At 36.9% G+C, this 26,342-nt stretch overlaps 1 protein-coding gene across 5 annotated transcripts in view; it reads right to left on the bottom strand.

The window, feature by feature from the left end:
- Window positions 1–26,342, bottom strand: part of VPS13B (vacuolar protein sorting 13 homolog B) — a 482,687-nt gene that overhangs the window by 399,938 nt on the left and 56,407 nt on the right. For 4 of the 5 annotated variants that reach the window (XM_075705900.1, XM_075705902.1, XM_075705901.1 and 1 more), the window contains 6 exons: window positions 24,763–24,937; window positions 12,917–13,185; window positions 10,045–10,140; window positions 9,576–9,698; window positions 6,906–7,043; window positions 5,446–5,533 (listed from right to left, as the gene is read on the bottom strand). In XM_075705900.1, coding sequence (XP_075562015.1) covers window positions 5,446–5,533; window positions 6,906–7,043; window positions 9,576–9,698; window positions 10,045–10,140; window positions 12,917–13,185; window positions 24,763–24,937 — 889 coding nt within the window. The remainder of the gene's footprint in view (window positions 1–5,445; window positions 5,534–6,905; window positions 7,044–9,575; window positions 9,699–10,044; window positions 10,141–12,916; window positions 13,186–24,762; window positions 24,938–26,342) is intronic. The other variant, XM_075705904.1, reaches the window with a different exon arrangement.

Genomic DNA, 26,342 nt, shown 5'->3' with positions numbered 1-26,342 from the left:
AACAAACATTATTCCCATTTAATGCAGAGAAAACAGGGTAAGATTCTGCCTTGTCCCCAAGCACAGCACAACTTAGGAACCTTTCCATTAACTTTGTATCTCTTGAGCTTGGGACTCTGAAGGTGTCCAAGCTATCTCCAAACTTCCGTGGCAACTTAACCCCAGGTCCCAATGGCAGCTGTGCTGTTCAAAACTTTCTACAGTTTATCACAAAGATATCCATACCAAACAATCAAGGAAAAGGTGTGCTGTGAAGAAATTACAGATATGGGCCCTTGAAATGCTAGCTGCTGGTACACGGGCTAGAACAGCCACGAGAATCACACTCACTTGTATTGCCATAAACTAGACTGACCCTTCCTTCCATTCACTCATGAGGTAAAGCACGAGCAGCGAGAATGGAAACTTCTTTAATCATTATGTCTCAGACCATTTTTAGAAGGACCGCCACAGAGATAAAAAGGTGGTTTAGTCTTTGCATCCAAAAGATCTATAACGTTTGTGCTCAGAACGGCAACTAATGTATCAATTAAAGTATAGCTATCATTTTTCTTATATAGATGTAGGGTAATGAGGTAGAACGAAATCACACATTCACTGTATACTGGCTACTCATCAGCTATTGAACAGTATTACTACATTTCTCTAAACATACTTCATGGAAATTCTTCAGTTAAATTATGAAAATTTCAGAAGCTTAAGTTTTCCTGTTACATATGGCTTGTAAAAAAATACCCTCACCCCTATTTAGTTTGCAGAATTTCACTCTCCCCCCTCCCCCCCCCCCAGTAAATCATCACTTCAACAGTGTCTTCATTGCTTTGGCACAAGCACTAAACATTAAACAACTTACTACCATTACAAAAATGAACAGTCTGACAAAACAAGCATCAAGATTAAATGGATTCCGAAACGACAACCTACAAAAATGAAAAAGTTCTGAGATAAAATTGTAGGATGACAATTTAATTCATTCAGTGAATCTGGATAGCACATACTCCTTAGCAGAGGACTCCATAATCCACCTGGTCAAAGCTCTGACAAACAGGAAAGCCAGGAAATGCACAGCCATTGCCAGCAATTTCACCTTGGTTGCCACAATTCAATACATCTGCAACTGCAGAGCTGTCCATTTGATACATTCACCTTGTACTCATGATCAGGTCATGCCACAGAAACAAACGTCTGTTTAAGTGGTGGGCTGACTTCTTCCATGATGATCCTTCTCAACAGTAATATTTTTCAAGTGATTTCCAAGCTCTTATCCAATGCTGATCTTGTACACCTACTCAATGCAAGATAGATCCCATCCCTTCCTCCTTTCACCCACCTGCCCAGATGCAAATCAACCTATTTCCTTGCATAAATCTAATAACCTCCTGCCTTTCTGTTACAGTAACAAACTACACACACCTGTAAAGAACTACGACCCAAAACCACAGGAAAATCTGACGATTCCAAATTCTTGCTACGCCATCTTCCTTGCTGACACAATCGGTGCGTACTAACATAAACGGCAAGACAAGCCCAGCTCACCAGACTGGGCAGTGGGAGCTGCAGCTGCTGCAGACAGTTGACCTGCCCACTTTGTCAAAGAGATGTTGGATCTGTCAACTTCCGAGTAGCTGAGGCTTTGTGGTTAAGCAGCTTGGCATGGTGTGCTTCACAACTTGAAGGCAAATCTTACCTTTAAACCAACTGGAAGAAAGCATGCTTTATTTCTGGTTGCCCGAGAGGAACCTAGTCATCTTTCACCCTCCAGGGGAACACTTCCTTTTCCCTCCTCCCTTTACTGTACTCCTTCAAAACAGTCTTTTTAACGGGGGAAGTGATCTTTGGGGAAAAGGAGGGAAGGATAGGGTTTTTTTCCTTTATGTGTAAATCATGATCTATAAAACGTTCTTGCTTCTAAGCACTGGTAAAGAAAATGTCCCCAAATAAACAGAGTATGCAGAATTTGACACAGAGCTGGCCTAATGCTCTGCAGGCCATTACAGGCCTATATACTCAGCAGAAGAATTAACTTTGTCACTTTTTAGTGACAAAGCCCAAGAGAAGGTGATTGTGAGAGCATTTATAGCCTCTGCTTTCCTTGGTGTTTTGTTTACCACTTCAGAAAAAAACAAAGGAGAAAACAAAGGTGGGGGGAGAAAAAACAAAGGGGGGTGGGCAGGGAGAAAAAAAAGGGAGGGGAAAAAAGGCAAGGGAGGGAAAAAAGGACAGAAAGATATTACCTTATAAGTCTATTCAAATTTTCAGATGGAACTGGAGTTACAACCTTTTTAATAAACCCTGAAAAAGACTTTTTTTTAAAAAAGCCAGCATACAGGCTCCTGCCAGGGCATGCTTTATTTAATATGCACTTAACATGCATTTTTGTCCTTCCAATTCTACACAGTATCTAGTTCAGATGAACACTATTAAGAAGTGTAGAAAAACATAACCTCTCATAAAAAATATCAAGGCCAAAAGCCTTTAGAAGTAATAACAGCCTGCCTTTTTAAGAAGAAAAAATACAAACTCATCTGTATATATTCTGTGTATATGAATAATATAAAGTGACAACATTTATACAAACCACTTTCTGGAATAGTTCCATTTAATTCTAACTAAGTACAAAGAGAATGTGATAGAAAACCTCTTGGTGCTACAGAAGTAGGTGATCACAGGTTATTTTTGAAACTTTTGCAGATGCATGAAGTAAATAATTTCTGATCACTGAGTATTCAGCTCTCCGTAAACTATATGTCTAATTCTAGCTGACAAAAAAGAAAAATTATCTTACAATGAGAGTGCTGCATAATAAATGTGCCACTAGAATAGATAGGTACACATTTAAACAAAATATAACTTCAAAGTTCCACCCTGCTAGGTCTGTAGGTCATACAAATCAGTGATCAGGGAACTGATAAGCTACACAAAGTTTCAGGGAAATTACTATGTTGTATTGAAATAGAAAATAAAAAAAATAGAAAAAAAAAGTTGGAAGGGAGGGACAGACTGAATTTCAAAATAAGACTACTGTGCATGACTATCTTGCTTTCATTCAAAATGCACTTCTGTAAGTGACAGATGAAACTCCTGATGTTCATGTCATCCACGAGGCACTTGCGGTTTAATCAGTAATTGCATGCTTCTGGAAAGGTTAAAGGGGCAAAGAAGGTGTCAAACCAAAATTGCCTTGACAAATAAAAGTCTTACAATTCACAGTAACTGCCTCCTATAACTTAAGTTGGGTTAGGTTTTTTAGGGGAAGGTAGTGTGCACTGATTGTAACTAAAAACATAGTTAATGTCAAAACAAGAAATAGTAAAAACAAACTTTTACATAAATACTTTCGTATAAACACCACATATTAAAAATGTAGCAAGATTTATATTGCTTTCAAAATCTTGAGATATTTATATCTTCATTTCAAATGAAATAGTTTATGCCTGTTTGTTCACGTTCTATTTAATAATTACATACTTGACCTGCAATATGGAAAAATTAGCTAGAAAATAACTAGCAGGAAGTGTCACATTTGCTTTTCTGAGGAACAAAACTATTTGAAAATTTAAGGTTTTAACTTCTTGATTCTAGAGCTATAATAACCATTTAAATCATTCATTTAAAAATTAATTACTCCATTTTTTTATGTCGTCAGGTAGCTGAAATTAGAGGAGTAATACTGAAACAAAAGCACACAGCAAGGCTTGACAGGAAGCCAAGCTACATTTTGTGAGGTGTTTTCCTGGTGACTGATGCAGGAAGTAAAAGCCAAGGCCCTGAGAAAGCAAACTGAAAGAAACAGAAGTGAAGCTGAGAAGGGAAAAAGGTAGTCAGAAAATACCAGTAACCTGGCCTTTAAGAAAAAAAAAAACCAAACAAAAAAAAAAAAAACCCACCACCACCACACAGTATTTCTGAGTTCAGCAATTTCTGAAAAGGGTTAGTTACAGTCAGAAAAAGATATGTCATTAAATTCCTTATGCATTCAGAGAAACTAAATACTCCACAAAATCAATTTTTCCTCATAATCAAATAATCTGTACATATTCAAATTTCTATACCAAAATTCAAAAAGGAGATAAGGCTTACCCTAGCTCTTCAACATCTCTACACAAAAGTTCTGTGTGCAATAAAACAGTTATTTCTTTATTAAAACCAGAAGTAGACTGCAGTAGAAGCTTGACTTAATGTACATTTTCTCAGCTTCACATCACACTCACAGTACAGAGAGGAAAGACTCAGAGCCAAGAATGAACTTAAATTACCCAGTGTATCTGTCCACTATTGAAGGCAATAGCATCATTTATTTCTTTTTTATAAGTTTTGCATGATCCATCCTCTAACCAAGCTGAAAGTTTTTCTTTCCTAATCCTTTTATACTTGATGTCCAACAGGTCCAGAAAACAAAAACATTAGGAGTTGAGACTTCTCTTACATAGAGACAAAAACGCACAAAAAACCCAGATGAGTTAGACTAAGTAGCAATGACAGATAAATGTTTGGTCGCAAAATACCAGGAAGTTCCCAACAGATGCCCACAGAAATAGTGTTCCTGATAATAAATACACAGGTGGGGAAGAAAGCATTATTTAGGCAATAAAACTGCAGAACAGCAGCTGTAGATGACAATCTTCCGGGGGGGGGGGGGGGGGGGGGGGGGGGGGGGGGGGGGAGGTGGGGGTGGAAATCACATCGCAATTCATAAGAACATCTGTATAAAAATATATACATATTACTTGCTGATACATTAACTCCTTTGTCATGGTTTTTATAACCCTAACAAAGGTAGATACACTTACTGCACTGAATCCACTGTATTATCTCAGATTTAGAAAAGAATTGATAGAAATCTCAAAAATTACTTAGAATTAGCCAATACCTACATATGCATAGTTTAGGCCAGTATTTGCGCACAAAATTGGTCAGATATGTATATTTAAAGATTAATTTTCCACACTATCTCTCATCCTTGCATTCTTCTTCACAGGAGAAAATGACAGTCCTTTTCATCTTCTGCACCAAGTAGATGATCAACTGCATTCTTCAACCAGGTTTCTCAAAAGATTTCCCCCCCACCCCGAAGTCAATTATGACAACTTTAAAAAAAAAAAAAAAAAAATCATACTTCATGAACTTCACCACTTCTACAAGAGAACAGTTTTCAGTTTAGCAACTGACTATAAAAGGTATCATTGTGATTACTTATGCGGGGGGGGGGAAGAAAAAGGAAAAAAAGAAAAAAAAAAACCCCACACCACAAACCATGAACACCACCACCAATCTACAGCTAACCAAAACAGCTAATCTCAAACACATCAATGAAGATGGAACCGTTTTAACAATGAACCTGATGGTAAATCTAAGGTAAGTTAGAGGACAGTTGGTCAAGGACCAGCTGGGCATGAAAAGTCTTTGTTTCTATTATTTAACAGGGTAAACAAAGAAAAAAGTTACCTTTGCCACTGGTGCTTTCCATTGTGTACAAGTAATCCATGTAGAAAGCCCCAAACCTCTGCATTCCAGCTATCTCTGTGTAAGTCTCCTACCAACAAAGCAAAGCAAACAAAGAAAACGTTGTATAAGGAAAGAATCTTGAGATTACCAACTGATAGGTTGGTATGAAAGAGATATATTCATGTTTGGATTTGTGCATCAACACACGGAAAGGCTTATCAAAACAAAGGACAGAGGTTATCCCAAAGAATTCACCTTTCTGATAGGTAATGTAACTTCTATTTGAGGCCACACAAAGGCACATCCATAATTCCAGTGGACATGCTGACCAATTCATCAATAACATCTAGTTAATTAGTACCTTTAATGGAGTAAATATTCTTCACTTGACCTCTTGCATCCAACAGATCTGCCTAATTAAATACACTGAAAACTGAAGCTCATTCATTCTGGCTTTTTTATTTAAGGAATCTTGTGGTTTTGTCTTTCAACAGTAGGGAACTTATTAAGACTTTATGCCATCATTGGGATTTATACATAATATAATCCATTATTACACAGCAATTTTGCTTACCCTCTTGCCAAAAAATAGGCAAATCATAAAAGCATCGAAGACAGGCCAAGGAAAAAGTAAAGCTTAAAACTAAAACACACTATGGGAAATGTTTGAATGTGTATAAGTACGTGATTTCACTAATTAATTTCATTTTTTATGGGATCCTTCAGGGTTACCCTTCATCTGAAAAGGTGAAAACTGTAAAATTTAAATTTAAAAAAATTAGATCTATTCAATATTTTAAATGGCTTACCTGTACAATAACACAGAGCATAGAACTTCACCTATGAACACACCTGGAAGGGACCACCTTGGTCATTACATCCAGTCTTTAATAATTGCAGACAATCAGGGAATGAAGTTTTACTGCACAGTTTACAACAACAGACACTACTGGTGACTGAAAATTTGTCTCTACCAAAGGCAGAATTAGCAAGGCTAAATCTAAGTAGACAAATACAGCACAAAGACAACAAAATTAACATTGCCGGAGATCTGGTTTCCAAGAGAGCACTTCTTAGTTTGGAGACCATGATCTACTTACTGGTTGGGTTTAAAGTAGTACATGCTTGTAAAGCTTGACCTTTTGCTAGCATTCTCTCATATCTTTGGTTTTCTCTGCAGGCGTTCTGTAGTTAGTGCTTTTGGAAACTATGGCATTAATTGAGCTTTTGGGGCAGAAGAGGAGGCTGAGGTTTCTTTTGGACATGTTTTTCTTTTTTTTTTTTTAAAGCACAAACAGGTTTACCTTTTTTTTTTTGGCAATCTGCAAAGTACGATCCAGTTAAACATGACAAAGTAATGAAAATCAGTTCTGTAATAGTACACAGATCTAAATAATCATTAAAAATCCTTTGGATAGCATTACAAAATTTTTTTTCTAAGAAAAATGTAATTCTCTGACCTTATGATGAGCTGCATCCAATATAAATTCTGCACGAATACTATTATTTTCTGGACTTCTGTAATCAAACAGTGAATTTGTAAGGTATGTCATCCCTTTTGCACTCAAATTTTCTCCGCAATTAAAGAAGTAGGCTTCCTTCATGAGGTAGTAGAAAATAATAAGGCAAGGGAGAAAAAAAATACAGTCAAGTTAACAGAGCAGTTTCAATTCTGTCATAACACACTAATGACATGGTAGCATCCCTCAAGAGCATATTTCATTATGAATGAAGATAAGACAAACAAAATAACTTTGTTCAAATAATACTGAAGTTCCTGTCCACTCCCTCCCCATTTTCAAATTAATAAAAATGGCTTGAGATAGTGAGTATTATACAACCCAAGATACAGAACATACTAGTTTCATTTTAACAGAAAATAACCTTGGATAATTGTTCCTCTGAATTCTGCCCCATCCTCTTAACTATACACGATCTTGTCACTCCATTTCTCTGACTGACCGATGCCTTTCAGATGCTTCTTATCCTCTTCATGGTAAGCAGTTATTTCAATGTGTGCCCTGCTTGCTACTTTATCACTCTTCTTTATTCATCTAGATTTTTACATGCCTTCTCCATATCCCAAATCCTTTATCCTTCTGAAATCAATACAACTTTTCCATCAAGAGTTATTCTTCCAAGCAGGTTATTTATATGAGATTGATTTTTTTCCCCACCATCTATTCTCAATCATATACAACAAAGCTGGAACCTTTACGAAAGGCACAGTCCCAACTCTAGCAGTACTGAAAGAGAACAGATGAGGCACTAGCAACATCACCACCATTCTCACAAAGGCAGGTATTTTCTTTAATTCACACCCTAGAGGGTAGCAGAAAAATGAAAAAGAGCAAAAACCCAAGTGTCCCTTATCAACTAACCTACAGGAAACTCATTTGCTCACCCACCCACCCCAATCCAAAAAAACACTTCTCTCATGATTAATACTGTATTGCTCCTTCACTTGATACTGCTCTCATCAACTTTACTGAAAAGTGAGGCAAAACACTCATTCAATATTTGAGCCACACTTATTATCTTTAGCGCACAGTGTTCTCATTTCTTCCCTTCCAATATTCTGTTGATTTAAGTACTTTCAAAGGTTTTCAACTGTGTTTTAATTTGTTATACAAGATCAAAGTGTGCACACATACATAATGATGGGGGGCAGCGAGGTTGTCAAAAAAAAGTCTTAAAACGTTTTGCAGCTTCTCGCTCTTAGATACTTGTCTTTCCAACTGTAAGGAACAGACATTGAGTTCTATATTCTAGTGACACATGCAAACAACTTAAATCACAATTGGTAACAGCAGCCTTTCCAAATTCTTGCAAACAAATATTTCAATAAATAAATTGACCTTCTATGATGGAGTGACTACATCAGTCAACAAGGGAAAAGCTACAGGTGTTGCCTATCTGGACTTCTATAAGGACTTTGACACAGTACCCCACAACACCCTTCTCTAAATTGGAGAGATATGGGTTTGATAGGTAGACTGTTCGATGGATAAGGAATTGGTGGGATGGTCACATCCAGAGGGCAGTGGTCAACAGCAAAATGTCCAGATGGAGACTGGTGACAAGTGGAGTCCCTCAGGGGTCTGTACTAGGACCAGTGCTGTTTAATATCTTCATCAGTGACACAGACAGTGGGATCAAGTGCACCCTCAGCAAGTTTGCAGATGACACCAAGCTGAGTGGTGTGGCTCACATGCCTGAGGGATGGGATGCCATCCAGAGGGACCTGGACAAGCTTGAGAAGTGGGCCTCTGTGAACCTCATAAGGTTCAACAAGGCCAAGTGCAAGGTCCTGCACCTGGCACGGGGCAACCCCCGGTATAAGTACATGCTGGGGGATGAAGGGATTGAGAGCAGCCTTGCGGAGAAGGACTTGGGGGTACTGGTGGGTGAAAAGCTGGACATGAGCCAACAATGTGCACTCACAGCCCAGAAAGCCAACCGTATCCTGGGCTGCACCAAAAGAAGCGTGGCCAGCAGGTCGAGGGAGGTGATTCTGCCCCTCTACTCTGCTCTGGTGAGACCCCACCTGGAGTACTGCGTCCAGCTCTGGAGCCCTCAGTACAGGAAAGACATGGACCTGTTGGAGCCAGTCTGAAGGAGGACCACAAAAATTATCTGAGGGCTGGAGCACCTCTCCTACGAGGACAGTCTGAGAGAGTTGGGGTTGTTCAGCCTGGAGAGGAGAAGGCTGTGGGGAGACCTTATTGCAGCCTTTCAGTATTTAAAGGGGGCTTATAAGAAAGATGGGGACAAACTTTTTAGCAGGGCCTGTTCCAATAGGACAAGGGGTAATGGTTTTAAACTAAAAGAGGGTAGATTTAGACTAGATATAAGGAAGAAGTGTTTTACGATGAGGGTGGTGAAGCACTGGCACAGGTTACCCAGAGAGGTGGTAGATGCCCCGTCCCTGGAAACACTCAAGGTCAGGTTGGCGGGGGCTCTGAGCAACCTGATGTAGTTGAAGATGTCCATGCTCACTGCAGGGGGCGTTGGACTAGATGGCCTTTAAAGGCCCCTTCCAACCCAAACTATTCTATGATTCTATGATGATTCTAAAGCATACCAGAATTGCTTATTCAGCAAGTCAACTGATACTTCAATATACTCACTTCATCACTCCTATTCATGTTCTCTTCAAAATCTTTAATTCCCATAATTCCTTTAAGGCACATAGCTTGGCAACCAACAAAACCTATCTGGCAATCAAAGAAAAGTTCACCTTTCATAAGGACCTAGTGAGGAAAAAAAAGAAGTGATACTTTGAAGAATTCTGCTCCATGAGAAATAGAAAAGATGGAGAAAAGTGAACCAAAATATGTTTAGGTTTATATAGTTATATAATTAATAAACAGCAAGTTAAAGAGTGCAGTTAGAAGGAAGGGATTACTTTAGAGTCTGATCACTACAGCACTAGAAATTTAGAGAATTTCTATCTACATGTTTATTACAATAAACACATCCAATATAGCAGAATATGAACAATCAGTAATTAAATAATTTCAAAATATTTTATTAGTAACTATTTATTACAGTATTTATAAGTAATAAAAAAAAAAAAACCCTGTCAATGGAAATTACCTCAACTGTGGTTCCTTCTTGTTCCCAGCATATAACTTCTTTGGATTTTACTTTCTGAGGGCTGTAATAACTACTTTCAGCTTGCATTTCAGTGAGCTATGAAACAACAGGATAAACACCTTATGTAAGTCAATATTAGTATTAAACAGCAGTAATGTCATTAATATACAGAACTGATGAAGACAAATTAAATTATGGGCTAAAATTTATTAACAAGCAGGAAACAGGTGCAGTTAAACAGCTGTAACACATTATCCATATTAGAACTTCTCATATTCAACTTCTGGTTGAAGCATGCCATAACAGAAAGTTTTAAATCCACTATAGTATTTTTAGTTTGCTTATCTAAAGAGAAACTATGTGAAAAGATGAAACAGATACTAGGGTAATAATGCAGCTGTGTATCAAATTAGCTCATAAATTGCTGTAAAAATCCATAAATACATTATTTATTCTTACCAGGAAATAATTGAACAGTATGGTAATATTAAGGAAACATTTTGATTAGAACCATACTAATTTTTGTTTCTTCTCATGGCAATTGAAAAAACCATGCATATATATTTCTTGCATGATTTCAATATAAAAATCTAAACTGGTAAAACATATACGCTTGGGTTAAAAAGCATATAACCTGCAGCTAAGAAAAAGAAGAGACACACGTTGAAGGTGTTATGTTTTGCATTAAAAAAATACTTAGGTTTATGTTGAGCAGCTTAAATAGTTCAAATTCTAATTTTTATATATAAATATCCACAAGCTTTTATTATTTTCAAGAGTCGATACACATGGATGTTGTTTCAAATTAAAATTTTGTAATCCAAATGTCCAAGAAAATTGGATTAAAAAAACACACTGATCACCCTTCAGCTGTGTGCAATTATTGCAGAGGAAAAGCAATTAATTGATTAAAAGAACTCAGACATTACAAGAATCATTTTCACCATTATTAGAAAACGCTACATTTAATTTGGCATGATTTTTAGCTGGAATGATATCAACTATTCAGAATGCTAATGCAGAAACTTGACCTTATTTTTTAACCAAAATATGAACCACAAATTAATTCCATACATTCTTTGCATGCAAGCAGAACAATGAATTCTGTTTTCCTCCCAACTGTCACCATATTAGTATTATACATCACATTTAAAATTTCTAGAATGTAAGATGTTACATTTTAAGTAGTTTTTATCACTTCCTAATATAAAATGCATAAGCTTCCCAATGAAACATTAGGAAAGCCCAATCCAGAAAATCTTGTTCAAAAAAGTTCGTATTATTTTTAATGAGTTTTCTCACATGAGGAAAGAGTGCAAAAAATTACTACTCTATGACAAAATGCAAAAGGAAAAGATACTGAGCCACGACAAATGAGAAATTCCGTTTTGGGGGTTTTTTGTGGGTTTTTTTGTTTTGGGGTTTTTTTTCTTTTTTAAGTGGTGTCCCAGGGATATAATTAAGGAGGAAGAAAAGATTTTCCATTATTTATTTTTAGCCTGGTTGGGTGTTTTGTTTCAGTTTTGGTTTTTTTGTTGTTGTTGTTTGGGTTTTCTTTTTTTTTTTTTTTTTTTGAGGGGTAAGTTTGTTTCTGGGGATTTGTTTGTTTGTTTTTTGTCATTTTTTTAAGTTAGGGTGAAGCAGATTGACACAAAAGAACATGACTGAATGTCTGTTGATGCTTTATGCCCTCAAGTTTTGCAACCAAATTTGCCAGGAGACTGAAGGCTTAAAACATTAACCTCCCCACAGAATGCCTGCAGCCCCCAAAGTCACTCGTCTCATCATTTCTGACAGTTGCTGAGCAGCTAAATGCTTTGCTATGCCACTAAACAAAAATAGCTAAGAGAAAGTAGCCATGAAGCCACTCAAAACACTCTGTTGTACACAGATGACAAGCCAAACAGGCAGAAAAGGGACAGGGAGCTGCTGATGGTATTGAGTGTATAATCAGGAACATAAATATTAAATGAGGGTTATGAAAGTACTGTGGTTCATCTGAAAGGTTCAAAGTCATAAAAACCAACCTTAGTTATTCTGCTGCTCATAGAAATAGTATTTTTCCTTTTCTGAAGGGTTCTGGCCTTGATTTAATATATGTTTAATTGTAAAACCAAGAGCCACTTTCTATTATAGTTATGCACATAGAATTGCTTGCATATAGTTTGGCATGTGTACAAAGTATTTTGCTAATTCAAAACCTTAATTTTTAATTTCTGTCAGTACATCTCAATATCTTATTCAGACTCTCCATATTCTCTTCTGCAAGCTTACAAAAGGAACAGAAAGAAGCCGAGGAACTATTTTGAGATTTGTTTACAGAAAATACTCAAATCTTTCTCTACATATGCAGTTTATAGTTCAGAGTATATGAACTTTATCCTTTGTTTCTTTAATTCAATTCCAACCCATAGAAAATTATTTCAAAATTATCAATTTAAATTCTTATTTGCACATATTACAGTTTAAAAAAAAAGAAAAAAGCATTCCTCCAATTCACAAGCTATATGAAGCTAAAGCTTTTTTATAAAAGTATATTTATATAAACATTAGATGGATAGAATACTGCAGCAAAATTCAGAAAGCCTTTTTTAAGCTTTTTTTCCCATCAAAAAATATTAGTCTAAGTAAAACAAGTTGTTTCCCTTTAAACTTAAAATGTTCATACTCAAATTCTACCTCAAATAGCAAAATCACCTCGCATTGTTAATTACAAATACATTATGATGCAATAGGAACTTTCAACATTCACATTTTTTGTTATTCAGTAATGTGATATTCCCTGTCTCAAATCAAACAGCAGACAAGCACTCAGATAATCTTTACACGTTTTCAACAAGCCAAATAAATCCTATACAACTCAAATACTTACCTTAAACGTCACTGTTGCCTTCGTACAGTAAAACCCAACTGAAATAATAGGATCTTTGAGGGACTGAGATTTCTGCTGATTCAGCATCGTTCCATCATCAATTCCACTAGAACCATTCTCTTCATCATCGTAACTCACAATAGCAGGAACAAAAGACCAAGCCCAAGAAACCCATCCTTGTTGCTGGTCATCGTCTTGATGCAAATAAGGATCTTGATTTATATACTGTGTTGGATATTGCATTACTGAGCTTGTTTCATCTTCTGCACCTTTTAGAACAAAAACTAAGTCAAATTTCAAATGAACCATGCTTGAAAATTAATTTATTATACTCAAAATTATAGTATGTGAAATTTATCTAGGACAATATTCCATGTACCTTTCACTGATATTTGGTTTATAATGACAGAAAATAAGCAGAAATTTTAAATTTCTGGGTATATGTTTCCAAATACGTTTGATTCATTAACATTTTCCACCAAAAAATATTAAGGATCTTTGTAGTATGTTTACTATCATACATTTGCAGCAAGACCAGAATTTGTCATCTATACCACACGCTTTCAAGACTTCTTCCATAAAAGCCCTTCTGAAGTTTCAAATTAAACCCTACTATTTAAGGATATATTACAATCTTGTCGTTTTCAATTTTAAAATGAAATGAAAAATTACTTCAATTGCAAAAGCCATAATAAGGAAAATGTAAACACAGCACAAATCCAAAAATTAAGGTTGAAAACCTCCTTTGTTTAAAAGCCAGCTTTTCAACTATACAAAGATACAGGTTTACACTCAAAAAAGCTGGTATTCCACCTGTGAGTCAAAAACCACAAATGTTGGTCTTCTGTGAAAGAAATATTAGAGATAGCATATAGAATAAAACAAGGATTTCCCCAAAGATACAAGTCGAGATTCATGATCCAACTGGGTAACACTGTGCATGTACAAACAGCACAGTTAGCTTAATCTGTGTGGCTTCCTCACCATACTTATGGGGCTCCCAAGGGGTATTAACTGCTTCAGAGTTACCATAGGTAGTACAGGATGCAGAACTGTTCCCACAGGGGAACAATATTGAATGTATTATTTAACTGAGAATGGAAATAGGCATATTCCATTTCTATTTACTTATTTTTAAACTCAGAGGACCCACTCTTACAAGTTTTAGAGCTTTTATTTTAATTAGTCTTCAGTCTTTCAGTGTAATTATTTATACACTTGCGCTATGGGAAAAAGCATAAGAAAAAACACTCATGAGAATTCTCTGCACATGCTTGGAGGCAAGGACACCTCCTCCCACGAGGGCAATGCCAACTTCCTTCCTGTCCTCTTTAGAAAACAGTGTCAGAGATCATATTTCAATCCAAACGTAAATCTTGAAACACAGGAAATACAGAAGAGGTGCACATAAAGTCTTGGAAACGGCCAAGAAGCAGAACTGTCAGATGTAGAAGGAAAAAAAATTGATATGGAGCATGACTCAAGTAGTTTAGCCTAGACTGTTGCTGGCAAGCACAGAAAATATGGTGGAAGGTCTGCCAGAAGAGAAAAAAAATCTGGAGGCATAGGACCTCAGTCATGCATAACATCTGGTCTACATAGCCATAAAATTCAGCCATCATTTAGCATACCTCTTTGCTGCAGTATGTGTACACACAGAGACAAAAGATGCCAAATAATAGTTTGGTTTATAATATTTATTAATATTTTGTAAGCCATTAAAATAAGACAGAACAGCAGCTAGACTAAAAGGGTCATATCTATACACTGTGAGACAGAAGACAGAAAAAGAGAAAGATAGGTCTATCTTCTATCACTAAATTAAAACTACTACAACCATTCTGGAATCAACAGTCAAACTTCAGAACAAATGTACATCAGCCTAGTAAGCAACCCACAACATCCCCTAAACACTTCAACACATAAATATAATGTAAATTCCTTTATAACAAGTAATGCATGAAGGGGGAGTATGTACTTAGTTAAAAATCAAAGAGGCTTTGTGTTTCCAAACTACTCTAACCACTGCATCAACTGCAAACATACAGGATGGTGAAATATAACAATAAAACCCCTACGGTTTACATACATGAGTTAGTTGACAAAATGCTCGTACTCATCAGGTTTCTAAATCCACTCTTGCTAGCTACCCAATAGCTGAGATCACACTGGAACAATCTTGCTTCATAGTGTAGGGCAGTGATTCCAGTTAAAAAACACATTCTATATAAATTACAAGATTGCAGTGTGACTGCATCTCACTGTTTCCATGTTCAAACCAAGTTTGATCTTCAGAAATCCAGTATCCTGTCTTTTAAAGATACGTATCTCTAGAGTCTGGAAACTTCTCTCACCATAAGTCTGGAAGTAACCCAGTAGAAAATTACTCTCTTTGTATTTATTTATTTTTCTGCCTGTATTAGTTTTCAGGCAGGTAAGGCTGATCCAGCTTAGCCTGTGGCTACATAAATATAAGTGCTGGCACTGGGGAAAGAGGGAGGGAATGCATCACCATCCCTGCTGGCAGTAGCATAAATTTTCATCTGGTTGAATCAACCATGAAACTGCATAAATGAAACTTGGTAAGTACTTCAAGAACACAGCTGTAGACATTCACTCCTGTATCGCTAAATAATGTAGATATTAAAAATCACTTCCTCATCCATATTTTACCTGCTATAAGCTAAAGAAGCTACTGCAAACTCACAGCTAAGAGGACATTATCATTAATTATGAATACAAAACTGATGGAATAAATCATGTTTAAGAAAAAAAGGAGACATCTGCAAGGAACAAGAATTATCTGGCTGATAACAACAGTTTTGGTGCTGATCTTGAGAATGTAGTAGCCCTTAAATTTGTCCTTGCAGCATGAACTGTCCTTAGAGAATCTCAAATGTAATAACACATGCTTTCACAGTAATATTTTCTGTATGGCTTTCCTTTACATGTATTTGTTATATAAGGAATGCACAGAAAGGACTAACATACAGAAAAAAACCAAGTTCAATGTTTCTAAAAGTTCCCCCCAATATGTTTATACTACTCAGTGACCGTTTTGCCAAACTGAATTTTATGCAAAAGATGATGTTCATTTTGTATCTATACTATAGAAAGACAAATAATTGACTGCCACATGATAACTCATAATATTTACTATGCTGGTAGCTTAGATTTTTGATGTTTAGCTAGTTTTACTTCACAGTACATATTAAAAAACAGTGGCTGGTGATTTATTACACATGCATTACACTAGCACAGCAATATCAATGGAGATTGCACATAACTGGAAATGATACCAACACCAGCAGAAACTAAGTCCTGTGTACCAAACTCTAGCCTGAAAGCTATTCCACATCTCTTTTTAAAAACAAATGTACCCCCAACACTTTCTCATTGAAAACCTGATGCCATCATAATTGTAGCATGAATATAATATTACAACAGTCACAAGCTCAAGTGACAGTACTTTTACACATTTAAGAGGTATCACACTTATTTTGTACAAGACAACCCATTACAACCCATAGTGATTCAGATAGCCAGGAATCAGTACTGTAGAACAGTAAGACTGAAAAGTTTCTTTTTATTTCTGCATCGAGAACATCATCTTCCTTAAAGTCAAATCTCTGGATCCTACTAGGCCAGAATACACTCCCACCTTACAGACAAAGGTAAATCAAGGGAAGAAATCGTTAACTCCCTTTTACTGCTGAGTTGCACAGTCCACTGGATATGGAATATGACTGTAACATACAAAAGCTTCAGGCACAGTTCTAGAGAATCCACTTTTTCATGGTATGTACCTCCATCTATTAAACAAACTTCCCTGAGCTACTGCTCCCAGTCTACCTGTCTTGTCTTACTGTAAATTGAAACTACCCTAGTGAAGAACTGATGGATAAGGAGGGAGAGAATAATTACCTTCCAAATTTGTTAAGAAAATTCCAAATAAAGAATGATGCCAGAACAATTCTGAAGTGCTGAAATAACACCAATAATTATTCTAAAGTGCTCCCCATGATATTACTTGGGGTTGCTAATCAATTTTTTAAAATTCCAATTGTTTAAACAATATCCCAACCTCAATAAAATTAGGAGCAGATGCATGAGTTAGTCAAGGGTGAGCTACAAAACAAGTGGCAGTGATTTTAAAACACTAGAACCAGTACAAGAAGCAGGAGTTCTATTTTCTATTTTAATGGCAAAGGAGACTAAATAACATGAAATATCACAACAAAAGGGCAAGTGCCTCTGGGCTGAGGTACAAATCACAGGACTATCAATCTCAAAGTGATATGTAAGTGCAGATACCCAATAGGGAGAGGAAGGTGTTAGTTGTCTGACAATTTGTTTCATATCCCACTTACAGGTTCAAGCAGATCAACTGGAAATACACTTTGCACACTGGAAGCATTAAAAATAATTCCTTGCATTCTGCTATCTACATTAAGCCCACTTTACAATCAGCAGCAGAAAAACTAGCCTGATATTTAAGCTTTTATGTAATAAGTAAAAATAAAATGTCAACCTGTGACTCCTGCCTTTCAAAGATTTAATCAGATTTTTCTGGGTCTCTAGTTAAGGAGTATTAATGTTTTTCAAGAACAAAGAAAATGGCAAGACAACATAAAATAGATGTTTAAAAGTCATTCACAAAAACCTAGTTCTCCACAAAAAGGTTATAGTTCCTAAAACAATAAAAATACTTCAAATAAACAAATTTAATCTCCCCAACTTAGGAACTTTACAATTTGGGAAGATTTAATCTTTACTCATTTTTACTGCTGCTCATTTAACTGATGTTAGCAGATGCAAGTGATTCTATGTGCCTAAACATGTATTCCAAATTAATGAAATCTGGCCATCTCCATACAATGAGCTTGATACCCATCCTCAGCATATGGGATCTCAGCAACCAGTTACAATGCACTATTACAGAAGCCTACAACAAAGTTACTCACTGTTACACTGGCTGTTAGGCAGCTGCACAATGCACTGACCCCACAAGCCCCATTCCACAGGTGTCCATCTAACACTGTATCTTTACAGTCTGTTGAGATATGAATTGCAAGTATACCTACTGTTCCTTGGGAGGATACCAAAGTACATAGGCAAGGAAGAAACTCCAATAATGGAGCTAGATAACTGGAGCGGGGCGGGGGGGGCAGGGGGAGGACTGGGGGGTTTACTGCACAGGTCATTTACCCCACAAAACACATGAAAACCTGAAGAGCTGAAACAACATTATGCACCCTGGTACAAAGATCACATGTTTATCTCCATCTGTTTAACTCTCAAGAGAAGACAGACAAAAAGTGCCGGGACAAGAAAAATATACAGGAAAGTGTAATTTAACACACACAACCTTTTATCCGGACATCATTTCAGTCATAGAATCATAGAATGCTTTGGGTTGGAAGGGACCTTTAGAGGTCATCTAGCCCAACCCCCCTGCAGTGAGCAGGGACAGCTTTAACCAGATCAGGGTGCTCAGAGCCCCGTCCAACCTGACCTGGAATGTTGCCAGGGATGGGGCCTCCACCACCTCTCTGGGCAACCTGTTCCAGTGCTTCACCACCCTCATTGCAAAAAATTTCTTTCTTATATCCAGTCTAAATCTATTCTTCTTTCGTTTAAATCCATTACTCCTGTCACAACAGGCCTTATTAAAAAGATTCTCCCCATCTTTCCTACAGGCCCCCTTTAAGTACTGAAAGGCCGCAATAAGGTCTCCTCGCAGCCTTCTCTTCTCCAGGCTGAACAACCCCAACTCTCTCAGCCTGGCCTCAGAGGAGAGGTGCTCCAGCCCTTGGATCATTTTGGCGGCCCTCCTCTGGACCCGCTCCAACAGGTCCCTGTCCTTGTACTGAGGGCTCCAGAGCTGGACGCAGTAGGAGAGGTGAGGTCTCACCAGAGCAGAGCAGAGGGGCAGAATCACCTCCCTCGACCTGCTGGCCACGCTGCTTTTCATGCAGCCCAGGATACGGTTGGCTTTCTGGGCTGCAAGCACACATTGTTGGCTCATGTCCAGCTTTTCACCCACCAGTACCCCCAAGTCCTTCTCCGCAGGGCTGCTCTCAATCCCTTCATCCCCCAACCTGTACTGATACTGGGGGTTGCCCTGTGCCAGGTGCAGGACCTTGCACTTGGCCTTGTTGAACCTCATGAGGTTCACAGAGGCCCACCTCTCCAGCTTGTCCAGGTCCCTCTGGATGACATCTCGTCCTCCTGGTGTGTCAACAGCACCACTCAGCTTGGTGTCATCTGCAAACTTGCTGAGGGTGCACTCAATCCCACTGCCTGTGTGGGAAGAGAGAAGGATGTTGTGGGGGACTATGGTGAATACTTTACAGAAATCCAAGTAGATGACATCCATTGCTTTTCCCTTGTCCACTGATGCAGTCACTCCTTCATAGAAAGCCACTAGGTTGGCCAGGCAGGGCTTGCCCTTGGTGAATCCGTGCTGGCTGTCTCGAATCACCTCCCTGTCCTCCATGTGCTTGAACATATCTTCTAGGAGGATCTGTTCCATGATCTTCCCAGGCAATCTGGGGATCATTTTCTCCTCTGTTTCGGAATAACTCCCCTCTACCCAAACTCTTTAACATAGCACAGAGCTGCTTCTCCTCAATCAAGTATGGATAAATAAATCTACTTCAGTTCTCCCAATTTTATCCTAATAGAATATTGCAGAGTCAATTCCTGCTCCAACAACTAATGCTCACCTAGAATTTCTTGCTGTCACAAATTATTTGCACCTGGTTTTCTCAGTCACCTCAAATCTCATGTTCAGCCTAAAGCTGGCAATATATTAAACTCATTCTCTTGATCTGCTTTTTGTTCCACTGGTATCCCAAAAAAATTCCCTACACTACTGTTCTTACCACCAAGTTTTCAATAAGGAGCACTTCAGCCAATTAAAAATTTGAATTTTTACAGTATCTATGCAATATTTTATTCTGTTTAGTGTTGTAAAAGTGTTAACTACTGGCATTCACAGAGGCCTTTATTTTCATTTAGGGTTTTTTGAGAGTAAGGGCCACAATAGTGTCAGTGAGCTTTACAAATATTAGAAAATTTCACAATATTCCTTTGGGACGGAAAGGTACTGTTATTATTGCCATTTTACACCTGAGAAGCATGCATATTTGTATGGAATCTCATCTGCCATGGATTTCATTTCATGAAAGAAAAAAAACCCACCAACTTTTGTAGTACAGAATCTCAAGGCAATCATTCAGAGGAGGCAGCACCAGAAACTGTTAAAATCACTCTCAGAAGCTCAGTGGCTCATACTGCTCATGGTTCCAGCTTCTCACATCTTCCCAAGCTTCTTGCTCAGCATCTCTTATCATCATGCAGACCCATCTCAGCTGTCTGTCCACCTGCCTTGCACTCTTCCCTCAGCCATACAACTTTTCATTTCTAGTCCACTGTTTGTATTTCTTCACCCAGCAAGCACCAGACCTCCTCTGCTTGAGCTTTTTCTGTTCTTCTAACCTCTCAGATCATTACTTACTTAACCAGCTCTAGTATTTCAGCCTCAGATTATCAACCTCAGCAACTCCATCCAACTAAATTCCAGGTCTCCCTTGCATCCTGGTTTCTTGTCCTCTTTCATGCCTAAATCGTTTTCATTTCTAGTTCACACTAGCTAGTTTTTTCCACCACAAACCAAAAGCTTATTCTCAAGTCCCAGCCTGCCACAACTACAACTGCTAGTTCTGCCACAGGCTCTTGTCCAAACCCTTCTTGCTTTTTTATCTCTCTGCACTGAAATACATCCATTTCCTCCTTCGCAACACCACTATAGTCAGACACAGTCAGACATCCAAGCCCACAATTCAGGCAGCCTTCAACCTCTCAGAAGCAAAAGTCTTGTCCAGCGGTAAGCAGGAGTATGGTCCAGTATCCATGCAGTACTAAGTGAATTTACATACCAAAATAAAGCAAGTTTCTACCTGTATTTCTGACCTGCAATTTTACCTGTGTATTTTGAATGCTTTCAGCTTAACAGAATTTGAGAAGACTTTTTTTTTTTTTTTTTTGAGCAAAATTATGTTCATGACAGACTACCCTGCTGCCAAATCTCAAGGTCTTGGTCTTATGTTTGGGTATACAAGAACAAACAAGCTGCTGTTGAAATATTCTTACACATGGATAGGTAACTGATTTTATTATGTCAACAGCAACATAATAAAAATAAATTCCATCCAAAAGACTAAGAATTACTGATAACAGAACCCAGTAAATTCTTTAAACTGAAAGGGTAGGGACTGCTTACTAATAAATACTGGGTTAAACTGTTTAATGAATCTTCAGAACCCTTTCAAAGAGTTATAAAAATATAATCTATAAAGGAGGCCTGTACATTGTTAAACTGTAAAGAATTTAGGCACAATTCCAGTGGAATTAGTCTTGGATTTCATGAAGCACTACTCTTGGAAAAAAATGTGGCTAATATAGCTCAGCAGATAATACATGTCATTTATTATTGTACTTGATTACATATTTTTTTCTGAAAACAGTAGCACATTCGAAGTTTCCTCAGAAAAGTTCAAATCTGTGGTTGGAAATTTGGATGACAAACGCACCATGAATTGCTAAGAAAGTGGGGTTTTTTTTCTCCTTCTCAGACACAGATATAATATGAAGTCAGAAGAAAAAAGTAAATTCACAGACTGATGGTATGGGTAACCTGGTTAATGACAATTTGGCACTCCTGCTTAACGGCACTGAACAAGAGGAAAAAAAATCATCAGATATTTGAAAGTTTTATTTATGTGTGTGTACGTGCACATGTGTATGTATGCCTATGTGTACATTAAACTCTACGCAGGAAACAAGCAAAAATGGTATGAAGGAAAACAACTGGTAACAGTTTTAGCCTGTAAGTGGCAAAATATGTTGCAGTGAAGATAGAAATGGACTTCTAGAACTGTTTCTACAGCTCTGGCTTGGCCACCCAACAATTGCCATCTGTTTTGTGTTCTGGAAGAGAGAGTTCTGTCAAATAGATATGATCATATAATTAAGTACAATGACAACGTTTGAGCACAGCATAGCTGAACAAAAATTGCATAGGAAGTTACAGATTTCCTCCTTGGTAGTTCTTGTAATGCAACCTTAGTCCAATTTCTGACCCTTCTGACAACTCTTGTGTACATCAGTGTGTAGTAACATGATATTATTTCTTTTTGATGGCTATTTTACGAAACACTAGGAAGTCACATTCACAGCTGTTCAAAAAAAGAATGTAAATGAGATTTACAGACAGCAACTGCAATTCAACCTTCCTGAGGACATACGTTAGAAATAAGGATGACAAGAGACACACTGCCAAAGATTTTACTCATATTTGGACGTAAGAATCTCAAATTCCATTCCAGATGCAGAAAAGACCGACTACTTGTAGGCAAAATTTTAACCTTAATCTTCGCTTAAACTGTATTTCTGTTTCCCCACCCGTCTCATACCCTAACCAAAAGAAGCCAAACAAAACCTGCATACCTCTCCTATCCAACTTCTATCCTCTTCCACAGTTACAGCTGTTCATCCCAGTCTTCTCATTACCCAGCTAACCTTTGTCTCCAATCCTTAGATCTTTTCATCTGAAACTCACTGCCTACCAGTCCCAGCTGTTCTCATATTGACTCATATCATTCCTCTATTCTTTCAATGTCTTTCCTATATTCAAATGGTCTTACTCACCTTAGTAGCTCCAGGAATCCAGCTACAAAGTTCAAACAACTCTAAATACATCATAATTCTCTATGGCATGAAAACTTGGATAAATTTGGGTGAACTTTGATGGGAATGAAAGAAAAATATTCATGGTACAAAGACAACCCTCTGTCTGAAAGCAAGGGTAATGCAACTCTTTACAGAACCAAGTTCTTCACCCTTTCTCCTGCAAATAGTACAATTAAAACATTGGTTAGATGCAAGGAGTTCTTAAAATGCACACTAATGACTTTTCTAAAAGCTGTATGCTTTTTAAGTCTCAGGAGAAAATTAAGTTAATATTTTCAGAATATTAATGAAGTACTTCTAATCACATGTCTCACGTAACAAACTCCACATTTCTTGTAAGGCAAATAGTTTCTAGTGCAGAAAACTATTTGAGCTTTAGAGAAAATATAAGAGAACTATTTACAGACATTTTATTTATTTGCTCAGTTCCACATAGCAGGAGCATGACAGAGAATTCTACATCTGGCACGATAGTGAAACAGTTATCTGTGCCAACCAACATTGAAGGCTATATTTTGGCAAAAAAACTTTCCACTGCTGTCATTTTTCCAATAATCTATTTATCTCTCTGAAACCAGAGGAGACAGCAACACAGGATAAAAAAAATAATAAACTTCTTACGTAAAATGGAACTGTATATTTCTTAAACAGAACAAAATGAATTAATTTTATAGTTTACACAAAGTTTCAAACTGTTTTAATACTATGAACATAAGCATAGCTTAAGAATGCTGCATCACCTTCACATAGGATTCCAAGATTTTTCTAGAAGTTATCATGCTCTTGGCTGTGTGGTAAATATCTCTTCCTACTCCCCCAGATCCAAATTCAACCTTGGAAAGATAGCCAAAACTTATGTCTTGAGGACATTAAAATTAAAACACAAATCTCTAAATAAGTTCCCTGTTTTGACAAGTAAATTAACTTCTGCTCTACAAAATCATAAAAACAAGAAAATTCAGAATTTGGAATGACAGTCCATCCTCCCTCTTCTCTTTTATTTAGTGCCTGATACATTCCAAAACTTCAGATTCAAGTTTGGATGCTCAAGATCATGATATTCCCGATCAAATTACTAAAAAAAGATAGTGCGATGTAAGTCAATATGACTGCTTGACTCTTGAATCTTCTGTGTTTATATTTTACACAGAAGTGAATAAACAGGAAAGTATTTAAGTTGCAATGTCTGCTTAAAAATTTTATTTCCCTTAGATTTTAATATAAACTAAGCACCTATATGCCTTTCTTATGTTGCTGCAAATTCCTAACAATTCATCTAACATAAAACCTCAACACTCAAATACATGACATGATACAACTAGAAAAAATAAAAATACAGTAGCAAAGTTGGTAGCTCCTAGCAAAGCCACATAAAATTGAGGCTGGAGCGAGAGGTTCACAGTGCAAAATGCATCACTGTTGTAACACTAGCAATATTAGGGAAGCAGCAGGTGGGAAGCCATCACACAAAAGGTAAAGAAAATTCACCTCTCATCAGTGCAATGCTCCTCAAAAGATCACGTCACAGTATGTTACCATGGAAGATCATGTAGAAGAGGGAATAGATGTTATAAGAAAATAAAAAGCAGAGGAGAATAGACAAGGTAAAAGGACAGAACTACTGAAAACATAGTGCAAAATCATACTTTGCTGCTTAGAACAAACACCGGTATCTCTATTCTCAGTAACAAGTTTCAAAGGAAGATGGAAAAACACATCACTTGGAAACTAGCAGCAGCCACATTTGAACTAAATAAAAGAGACAAGTCAAAGTTGCCTAAGGACAGGTGCCTTGTTGCACGATATAGTGACAGATAAATCCAAAGTACCCTCCTCTGTCAGAACTCTTAAAATGGTCTTTTTAGGTAAAGTTTAACCTCAGTTTATTCAGGACCATCAGAATACTTTTCAGAACATAACACGAAAAACATGTTAGAGCACTGCATACTTACCCAGCACAATGATCTGCCTCTAACAAACTGCAGACTGCTGAGATACTTTGCAATGACTGGCCTTGGTCATTTATATTCGTAAAAAGCAAAGAAATTAATGTTTCTAACTTTTTTTTTCAAAGTAAAATTTGTATTTACCTGTGATATTTCCCAACATATCTTTAGTGTGGCAAATCAAATCTTCACTTTCCCCGTCTTTCAAGTTGCCTATTTCTCCATAATAAAGAGCAATCCCAAGTTGCATTATACGTATAAACATAGGAAGCTGCTGATCAGAGATTGAAAGTTTCAAACTTTCAACTAAGGTGTGAATCTATAACATGAAAGAAAACAAAAGCAAATAATAACAAGAGCTCTGTCATCATTAAAGCCAACTTTTAAACTATACAACTCCATATTCATTTCGTATGTGCATTCTAATTTCTAAAAACAAAAGCTGCAATACAACACAAGGCAAAGGGCTGCAAACAATGACTGTCAAAAACATACACTCTTTGGGTTGCTGCTACACAAGATATCTTCAGGTTGAAAAGTCAAATGTAATGTATTTTGCATCTATTTGGGTTTTTTTAACAACTGTTGCTGAAGAAATTTCTAAAACATGTCATGTAAATGCATCTGATTAAACTTTTCATTATAGTTTCATAAAAACCTCTGCATGCTAAAGAAAACCTAGATATACCGGTTTTAATATACAAGGTCCTTCACTTTGATTCTTTCCGACTCCCAACATTGTTGCAAATGGACAATTAACAGAAGGGGGCGGGATTCATTCCAACTGAAGTACAGAAAAACAGCTTCTTTGGATATTCCAGTTCAAACATGCAATTAAGCAGTTTTCTCCAAATGAAAGCAAACTTTGCAAAGATTGTAATTACTAGGATGAAAATTTATCCTTCTTCAAATATTTTAGCTATTTTATTCAACACTTTAGAATAATTTTATGAGTATGTGATCATGCTATAAAGAAAAACAGACTTGATAAGAAAGCTACCTTTCATTAAAATAAGCGCTGCATAAAATGAAATTATTGTAATAAAATTACTGTCTGTAACGTTAGACACATTTCTAGCTCCATGTTGCAAGTGAAAATAATGGAAATGGAAAGTAACTACAGATCAGTGCTGGCCTTAATACAATCCAATTCAAGAAACATGAAAAATTACTTTGTAAACAGTACTGCACATCCGTGGGCAGGTAAAAATACAGTAGTAAAATAAATATGTGTATAAAAATATGCTAATATACAAATAAGACTGCACTCATAAATTTACATGAGTAAATTAATAAAGCCACAGCCTTAGTCATACAGAACAAATGACAACATAGTATCAGTCATTTATACAGACTAGAGGAAAGATTTTAGATATCTGAATTCTGCTGTTATTTAAAATTCTCTGAAAGGAAACAGCATCTAAAATCCTAGGACACATTTTGGAAACTAAAAATTAATCCTTCAATACAATTTTTCAGGGCCAGTTGATTAAAAGTTGTCAATAATAAATCTTTTCTGTGCAGATGAACAACAGGAAGGATAAGAGGCAAATAACTGTCTTAAGATTTGGAAGAAAAAAAGAGATTATTTTGCCAGAAGCCTTTTTAAAAGTCACACAATGGGCATATGTCATAGCAGAGGACAGGAACACTAGGTAGCACTGTAGGCAATGAACATAATTATATAGTGGCTTAACTGAAATTATGTTACACTCCTGGCCTTC

This window comes from Pelecanus crispus, chromosome 2, assembly GCF_030463565.1.
Source record: "Pelecanus crispus isolate bPelCri1 chromosome 2, bPelCri1.pri, whole genome shotgun sequence".
In the NCBI taxonomy this organism is placed as follows: Eukaryota; Metazoa; Chordata; class Aves; order Pelecaniformes; family Pelecanidae; genus Pelecanus; species Pelecanus crispus.
Note: the sequence above shows the minus strand (reverse complement) of the source record. Positions and strands in the feature narration are given on the sequence as shown.